Source organism: Gossypium hirsutum, chromosome A02 (genome assembly GCF_007990345.1).
Source record: "Gossypium hirsutum isolate 1008001.06 chromosome A02, Gossypium_hirsutum_v2.1, whole genome shotgun sequence".
Taxonomy (NCBI): domain Eukaryota; kingdom Viridiplantae; phylum Streptophyta; class Magnoliopsida; order Malvales; family Malvaceae; genus Gossypium; species Gossypium hirsutum.
The window spans coordinates 94461882-94471636 of record NC_053425.1 but is presented as its reverse complement, the minus strand read 5'-3'; the positions used below and the strand labels follow the sequence as shown (position 1 = coordinate 94471636).

Below are 9755 nucleotides of genomic sequence, written 5' to 3'. Positions count from 1 at the left end.
ACAGCCCACATTTTTCATTTATTCACATTTTTACACACATTTTATAACTTTTACAAATAGGTCCCTATTTGACATTTTCATCAAAAATCACTTGGTAAATGTTGTTTATCTAACACCAAACATGCATTTTCTACCATTAAACATCAAAATACACAAATATTCAACATGGGTAAAATTTTAGACTTTGATTTTCTTTCAAATTGGTCCTTGAAATAGCTAGATTAGGTTGAGACAACTTCAAAAACATAAAAATCATGAAAAACGGGGCAAAAACGGACTTACAATTGAGCTTGAAAGCTTGGAAAAACCCTAGCTATGGAGGCCTTTGGAATTTTGGCTAAGGGACTAATTATTTTTGTCTTTATTAACCAAATGACCAAAATGCCCTTCACTTAAAACTTCGAAATTTTATCTAACCATGTCCATTTTTGTCCAATTTAAGGTATAATGGTCTAATTATCATTTAAGGACATCCAATTTAAAATTTCATAACAATTAGACACCTCTAGCTTCTAGAACACACATTTTGCACCTATTGCAATTTAATCCTATTAGTCAAATTGGACACTCAATCTATAATATTTCTTAACAAAATTTTCATAGAATCATTCAATCATACTGTAAACCTTAAAGAAATAATAAAAATAAATATTTTTACTTTTAATTTGTGATCTCAAAATCACTGTTCTAATTTGACCCTAAAACGGACTGTTACATCAAATATTTGACTGTTTTCTATTTTTCTTTTTTTTTAATGGTTTTAATGGTGTGCCGCTTGGGTGCCCAATAGGTGGCGAACAAGTTCTTTGTCTTAGGTAATAGGATTGAGGCTGTTTGATTTCTTTAATTTTAATACATCAGTTTTGATTAAAAAAAATTAGAATTAAAATTATACTTAAATATTATATTTATTTAAAAAAATAAAATTATAATTTAATGTAATTGGATTGTAAAATCATACTTTATTTAATCTTATATATTTTTCCTAAGAAAATCAATTGAGATTTCTAAAAAATGTAATTAAATTTTAGATTTAAAGCCAGTAGTTAAAATGATTTAAGTGATCACAAACTCTAGAATGACGAATTTCTATATACAAAAAAGGTATTTTACTATTTCATTAGTAATTCATTCAATAAATAATTATAAATATATATTTTTTATTCATATTGTGACATAATCTTTTAAATAGTAAATCCATTAAAAAAGTATTAATTTTTTATATAATATTTAAACTATCCATGACTCTTAATCATTAATATGAAAAATAATACACATCCAAATAACTAAAAACATAGAATTAATCAATACAAAATACAAACAAATAAATAACCAAAATATAATTAAATAAAACTCATAAATGTTAACACATCATTCCTTTAAAAAATGCTGTTAAATATAAATAAATAACTTTAGGCATTGGCGTATGGGCATATTCGTAAATAAGTTAAAAACTTGAATTTCAAAAATTAATATACCTATTTTCCTGGCATGAAAATTGCACATGAAGTTTTTACTTTCTTTACTTCCTTCTTTGATTTCTCTCTCTAGATATCTCATGGCTTCCAGCTTCGCTCCCGTTTCCATATTAGGTTTTTCATTTTTAATCTACTCTTTTTCTTCTTTAATTTTCATTTTAGGTTGTATTTCCTCTGTTTATATTAATTTCAATTCCAAATAATTTTTCATTGAAAAACTGGATAATCTGAATTATCAATTGCCACTCTCTCTCTTTTCCCTCATATATCTGGTGCATGTTTTTATCCGATTTTTATTTGAATTATTTGAGATGTCAAACATGTTAATGATTTTTGGTTTTCTGTTGATGAAGTAAATAATAGTTGATTAAAAGAAGTAAATGGTAGAAAAACATATTAATTGTTTCATATAAACGTAAAATCTGACATTTAGGTAGACATCTATTTTATAATTATAAAATGAAATATTTGCCTTCCTGTATAAAAAGCACTACGTTGCAAGTTGAAAGCAAGTAGTAATCTGAATTAATTGAGTTGATGTCGTTAGATAAAGATCAAGGAGTGAAGTTCTTTAAGAAATGGAAAAGACTAGATGTAGATATGCTAACAGTTTGTTTCTCGATTTGGCGTGTTTCTTTTAATTTTATTTCAAGTGATTGTGGTTTGAAATAACTTGCTTATGTAGCTACTGCTGATATATACGAATACCTGTGTACTTCCTGTCTTATTCTATGTGTTTTACTGATTGTGAATGGGAATTTGAATTTTTGTAGGACTGGAAATTTTTTGTTTGAGTTTATTATTTTTATTTGAATTACTGAATATTTTCATTGTTATAAAAATCTATGGTTTTTGGTTTAAATTGCCAAAAGGAGGAAGATTTAAGGATCAAATCCATAAGTTATGAAAGAATGTCATCCATATTGCCAACAACCAAAAAATGAAACTAAGACATGGGATAGATCCTAGGAGGAGTAGTTTTACTTTTTCATATTTCTTTGGCTTTTTAACTACATTGATTCATCTTGGTGCTTGTGATGGATTGCTATTAATGAAATGCTTTGTTATCAAGATTTTGCCACAATTTATTATCGTTTCTTTCTCGGTTTGTAGGTTGTTCTCATCTCAAGGCTAATGATGTTTGGTTCACTAAGTCCAACAACTTCCGGAAAACACCCAGTTTGGCAGTTCGGAGGAAACTAATTCCATCAAACCGCCAGTTTTCAGTTTGTGCAGAGTATTGGTATGTCCTTTTGGATTTCAGTCCATGTATCTAACGTAGATGCATATTCCTGTTTCTTATAAGAGTATGCTTATCAGGGCTAGCTGAACTTGTGATTACTAGTCATTGTATCTAAGCCCCATCTCCCTAAAGGCATTGGTTTTAGGTTTGAACTAGATATGCTTCTTATTGAATGATGCACATGCCAAACCATTTGTCTTGCTAAACCAACTTGCTTTAAAATAAGGAACTGGCAAAACACACTTCCAAAGAAGTTACACACTTTGAGACTTAATAGTGAAATCTCAATATAAAATTTGAAATTCAATTGCCAAATGCCAAAAATCAAGTCACAATAGCAATATCTAAAAGCCTTAAGGTCATTACAGCACCATCAATAGAGTTCCTTTTGCTTCATTGTTGAGATCCTTTAGAGAACAAAGTTATTTGAGATATTTCCACCAAAAGGGATATAAAAAAACTCAGCTATTAGTACCCAGTGGTTATTACGTCGCTTATAGGATGATTTCTCTATTAACAGAAGCTTGATTTTATTGTTTACTGTCAAAAAGCTTGTAAACGGATGCTGATCTTTAAGTATGTTTAGACGTACTTCAAGTAGGATTTTTCCAATTGCTTTTGTTGATTTTGTCTTATAGAATGTTTTCTCTATTAGCAGAAGCTTGATTTTATTGTATACTGTTAAAAAGCTTGTAAATGGATGCTGATCTTTATGTATGTTTAGACTTACTTCAAGTAGGATTTTTCCAATTGCTTATGTTGATTTTGTCTCAAAAAACAGTGTTGCTTGTTTCTTATTTGTTCTCATCTTTGTTGTTCCCTCTGATATACACAGTGATGGCAGTAGGGGTGGAGCAATTGATTTTGCTGCTGGTTTTCTATTAGGAGGTGCTATATTTGGAACAATAGCATATGTTTTTGCTCCACAGGTGATTAATATTTGTTTTCGGGTTAATTTCCTTCACATATTTAAGATATCCAATTGAATTTGACTCAAAATGTCCCTGTAGTGGTGCATTTGTGTTCTGGAGAAATTATTATCAGATATGTTAACATTAATAGTGATGCAGAAAAATCAACTTGTAATGCTCATCTGTATTGACTGAATCCTATTATACTGTTGTTTTACATTTTCTTCTTGTCTTGTCATATTTTGCATGGCTGTTATCTGCTGTTTTGTGTCATGAATCTATTTTTTTGGATTTTTCATTTAAAATTTTAGATATCCAGGTTGGATTCTCAATTCTTAAGTTGTATTGATTTAGATTAGAAGATCCCTGCTAAATGAGGATGAATACGGATTCCGGACGGCAAAACGACTAATTTACTATGATGAAGGTTTAGAGGTAATTAGCATCTACTTCATTTGCAACTCTGTCCATTGTCAAATGCTATATTATCTTGATATAAATACAGAATCTTTCTTGCTCATTGAAAGCAGCAAACCAGGCAGACCCTGAATAAAAAAATCAGTCAACTCAATTCTGCCATTGACAATGTATCCTCACGTTTGAGAGGTGGCAATAATTCACCCACAGTCCTGGCTGAGACTGAACTTGAAGTAGAAGCTACCATGTGAGACGTGTTTGCTACCTGGTCATAATGGTCAGTTCCAATAATTTACGATTGCACCTGTGCGTCTATAATGAATTCTGAATTTGCATGGTGTTTGGAAGTTTTTATATGGGATTGGGTTATGCAGTTTTGATATTATTTTATTTTTTGTTGTCTTTCTATTGTTGGGTGCCAAAACACTGAGTATAATACTCGAGCACCTAAATTTCATTTTTGAGAATGCGAATTAGAATAGTGAATCGTCTATTTTTATTTTCGTGAGTATTGCCATGTCAGCAGCAATAGCATGACTAGAGAAGCCTTGAAGTGCAAAGGCTCCTTGATACTATTCTTGCGCAGTTTGATAGGAAAGGATGTTATTATATGAGAGTGAGGGAGCTGTTGAGAAACTCTGGTGACTGTAGTCAACCGGTGATATGCTGGTGACAAACACAAGAGAAACAAGGCTAAGGAGCAAAGGCTGTAGCTAGGGCACGGAAAAGAGAAAAGAAAAAGTATCTGGAAGTAACTTTCATTAAAATGGTAAAAAAAGAAGGTATATTTTAAATTGCAGCCACAATATATTTATCATCAACAGTTTAGTCCTTAACCAACTAACCAATTAGCAGTTTCTAGTTAGATTACAAACTAAAACACTAACTAACCAGTAACTATTAGCTAGCCTGTCAACACTCCCCCTCAAGATGGAGGGTGATAAAGATCCTTGACCCCCACAATGGATATCAAGTACTTATGTTGTTGGATTCCAAGAGCCTTTGTCATCACATTTGCAAATTGCTCAATGGTATGCACATGTTGCCCCCGAATCAACTCATCTCGTATATTTTCTCTTACGAAATGGCAATTTCAATGTGTTTATTCTGCTCATGGAACACAAGATGTTGCTTGATTGTCAAAAAATAACAAGGCTGAATCGAATTTATCAAAACATATTTATTTTAAAATGCCATTCAACCATACTATTTTAGCAACTATCGACGCCATACTCTTATACTCAGCTTCAGTTGATGAACATGAGATTGTGCTTTGCTTCTTTGACTTCCAAGAAATAAGTGAATCCCCAAGTTTAATACAAAACTTGGTGATTGATCTTCTAGATATAAGACATGTAACCCAATCAGAATCACAATGGGCAACAAGTTGTGCTATGTTTATCGCAGCCAACAAAATCTGTTGCCCCGGGTTCTTCTTTATGCATCGAAAAATCTGAAGTGCTGCTTCAAAGTGGAATTTCTCGGGTTTTTGCATAAATTGACAAGTGTTGAACCTCATATGAAATATTTGGCCGTGTATTTGTTAAGTACAACAATCAAACCATAATTTTTTGATATGCTGACACTTCTACTACCAACTCATCATTACAGCCCTTTAAATCACAAAATCATCATAATCAACTGTGAACTTCTTATTTTGCTCAAGCGGTGTGTTGGCCCATTTTGCTTCTCTTAACCCAACATTTGATATTAACTCCAACGTATATTTTCTCTGATTTAAAACAATGTCCTTACTTGACTATGTTATTTTAATGCTAAGAAAATATTTCAGTTCTCCCAAATCTTTCATTTTAAAACTCTGATGGAGAACCTTCTTTAACTCATCAATTAGCCCAATTCATTTCTTGTAATCAACAAGTTATTGACATAAACAAGTAACACAACAATATTATCACATTGTTTTTTTTTTTTAACAAAGAATAATTGTGCTTGCTTTAAACATATCTACCATGTAAGAGGGCCTTAGTTAGGTTCAAATTCTATTGTTGAGAAGCTTGTTTCAGACTATAAAGGGACTTGAGTAAATGATAAACCTTATGCTCCCCCTCTTTACAAAAACCCTCTAGAAGGTCCATGTAAACCTCTTCATACAAGTTGCCTTGAAGGAACACATTATAAACATCCATTTAAAAGAGCGACATATCACCCACAAACAAATGGACAAGTTGAAATTTCGAACAAGTAAATTAATTACTTTTTTAGAAAAAGTGGTGAATCCCCATTCGTAAGGATTGGTTTACCAGGTTGGATGAAGCTTTGTGGGCGTATCGTATCGCATACAAAACTCCATTAGGGATGTCACCTTTTAAACTTTTCTATGGCAAGCCATGTCACCTTCCTGTTGAACTTAAGCATAAAGCATTTTAAGCTATTAAGAAGCTGAACATGGATTGGGTCGCTACTGGCCATAAAAGGTTGTTAGAATTGAATGGAATAGAGGAGTTTTGAGCACAAGCATATGAGAATTCTAAGCTATACAAGGAAAAGACCAAGCGTTGACACGATAAAAGAATCATGTCGTAGCAATTTGAACTCGGATATCATGGAGCTATTAATATCAAGGATTTGAAAACGGGAGTCACATTTAAAGTTAATGGGCAACGTTTAAAGCACTACTGGGGTGCCCATGTGGATAGAGACATTCACTCTATTGATCTCTGAGATGTAACACTACTAACCCTTCTCCATCATTGGATTAAGGTCACAGGCATTACAACCAATAAGAATATTTAGTTACATTGCAAACGATAGTACAAGCTAACTAATATAGTTATAACATCCAAGGCCAGATCATGCCAATCTAAAATTTCATAGTAGTGTTGTATATGGAGCAATATATGCTAATCTAATATTTCCATAATGATGTCTTGTACAATCAAATAACTAATCATGCTATGCAATGCTAAACTTGGTCTTCCACTGTCTACACTCTCGTCACTATTTATCCCTTCTAGAATGTCAGAATTTGGATACATACTAGACTATTCCAATTATTAACATCAGATTATTGGTCTATACTCCGTTTATAATTATCTTTTTAATTTATCTTCGATTATGTTAGCAGAATACACTTAATATGAGTTTGTTAATTCATTCCAATTCAAAGTAAAAGTTACTCTTACAGCCCCTATTATAAGTCTACGGGACCTTAAAAGTAGTTTAAAAATAGGTAGGGACTAATTTGAAACAATTCTTGAAGTTTAGGAAATAATTACAAAATTTTTGTTACAGGGGTTACACGCCCGTGTGGCCAGGCTGTGTGCCTCACACGACTGAGACACACACACTCATGTTTCAGGCCGTGTAACAACCAAATAGGGACACACGCCAGTATGGAATGCCCCAGGCGGCATGACTCTTGAAGTTGGGACACACGGTCGTGTCTCAACCCATGTCCTTGCCCGTGTAGTTCACTGACTTGGGTCACACATTCATATGTGTTGCTCGTGTGTGACACACGCCCATGCGGCCAGGCCGTGTGCCCCTAAAAGTATCTTAAAACTCAAGTTTACCATTTCCTACTTACTTGAAAACTAAGCAACTCAATTACCAATCGATTAACCTACTCAAAACATGATTAAACATGCCCAAAATACACCAAATTCATCACCTAATATGCCTAACCAATGTATCATCATTGGTACCAAATTTTATATGTTCAAATATATCAACACATCAAACATTCAAGACTTTCGTTCATATCACATTTACCATAATTGGACTATCACTTAGCTATTTAAGCTACTAAACTTTAATCTAACACATACCACATATAAACTAGGCTAACATTCCAACATATCCTCAACCACAACCATATACACATTTAAGCATCATTTCATTAGCAACTAAGACAACCACACCTTATAAATAATATCAACCAAAGACTTCCTAGGTACATGCCATTACAAAATGAAATATCACCACACTTGAGCTTAGGATTTGTGATTTGATGTTAAGTCAGCAATAATTTGAATAGTACTTAGCCTGCGTACGGAAAACAAAATCGCATGCTGAGTAAAACTCAGTGGTATTTCTATAATTCGAATAATATAAACTTGAGATAAGTATTTAACATGCAATATACAACAAGTAGTCTATGTTTAAAAGTTTCAATTCAATAATATAATTCTTACTCATTCCTTATTTACATCTACTAAGATTTCAAATATTCAAATATATATATTAGTGACATTTTATTTAACATTTGAATACATCAACTCATGCAATAACATGATTCATATATTTGATCAATACTTGAATTTATTTAAGTTTTACATCTCCATTCATCATTTCATATTTCATTTCTCATCTCATAATCATATCTCATATTTTCCATTTCAATATTTTCTCATCTCATATTCATTTCTCATTTTTTCCATTTCAATATCAATCGCATAAAATTATTATTTTACTTTCCCCTATTAACATGACACGATACGGACTCGGACGAATACACGGATCCAACCAACCCAGTGCCTCATCAGATAAATCCGAAGTAATAACTACAACCAATATTATATAAATTGACACCTAGTGTCTCATCGGTTAAACCGAAGTAAATTGACACCTAATGCCTCATTGACTCGAGATCAAACTGCTCCCTAAACTCTTCTTATCCTATGGCATGCCATCTATATCCGACTCACCCTGATACAGTTAATAGAGATTCACTTCACTTTTTAATGCAACTAATGTCTCAATTTCATGAATGTATATCATCACATATAAACATATATTCAATTTGTAATAATCACATTTTTCTCAATACACATATGTTCATAATCAATATATTTCATAATGTACAAAATCAGTCCATTTCATTTTAATTATGAATTTAACTCAATTCCCAAGTATCAAAGTACTCACCTCAAATGCTTACCATTTGTAAACAATTATATATGCAATAATCTATTATTTAATTTGGATTATAGAAACACAAACTGTGAATTCCGAGCTATTCGACGTTGATTTTATCCTTCTCCTTTTTACTCGAGGATTCCAATATGACGTTAGCTACAAAATAAAACAATTAAATCACATTAATATTACACATTTCAACTTTACATTAAATTTTAATTTTCAAACTATATTTTGTTTATTCTTCAATTTAGCCCCTAAATCAAGACTAATTTTAACCTTCACAATTAACTTCATATTTTTATACTGATTTCACTCTAGACCACATTTAACTTCTTTTCCAATTCGACCCCTTAATTTTAATTTTTTCACAATTTAGTCCTTATTGTTCAAAATCAACAATTAATTCCACAATTTAGCTCTTTTCCATTTCTAACTTAAAATCTATCTATTTAATCACTACAACAAAACAGGTTTTTAGCGGCGTTTTTTAGGCCTATAACGGCGCTTATAAGCGCCACTACAACAATTTGCGGCATTTTTATAAGCGCCGCAAAAATCGCCGCTATAGATGACGCCGCTAAATTTTGTGGCGTTTTTGAGAAAAAAACGCCGCTAAAGGTCATGACTTTTAGCGGCGCTTTCTCTAAAAACGCCGCTAAAGATCATGACCTTTAGCGGCTCTTTCCCCAAAAACGCCACTAAAGACCATATATATTTCAACTTCCTTTTTAATCATTTCATATTCATTCTTACCTTAAATGATCATAGAAAATTTAAATAACCTAACAATGGACACATTTGAAATTGTTTTTGAGTTCAAAAATA

General features: G+C 32.0%; 1 protein-coding gene across 1 annotated transcript; it reads left to right on the top strand.

The window, feature by feature from the left end:
• The first annotated feature begins 1428 nt into the window (after positions 1 to 1428).
• Positions 1429 to 4548, top strand: LOC107951883 (uncharacterized). The gene is made up of 5 exons (XM_016887053.2): positions 1429 to 1592; positions 2592 to 2721; positions 3557 to 3650; positions 3987 to 4067; positions 4163 to 4548. Exons 1-5 carry the CDS (start codon positions 1505 to 1507, stop codon positions 4298 to 4300), a joined length of 531 nt encoding a protein of 176 aa, XP_016742542.1. The 5' UTR covers positions 1429 to 1504; the 3' UTR covers positions 4301 to 4548.
• The last annotated feature ends 5207 nt before the right edge of the window (positions 4549 to 9755 follow it).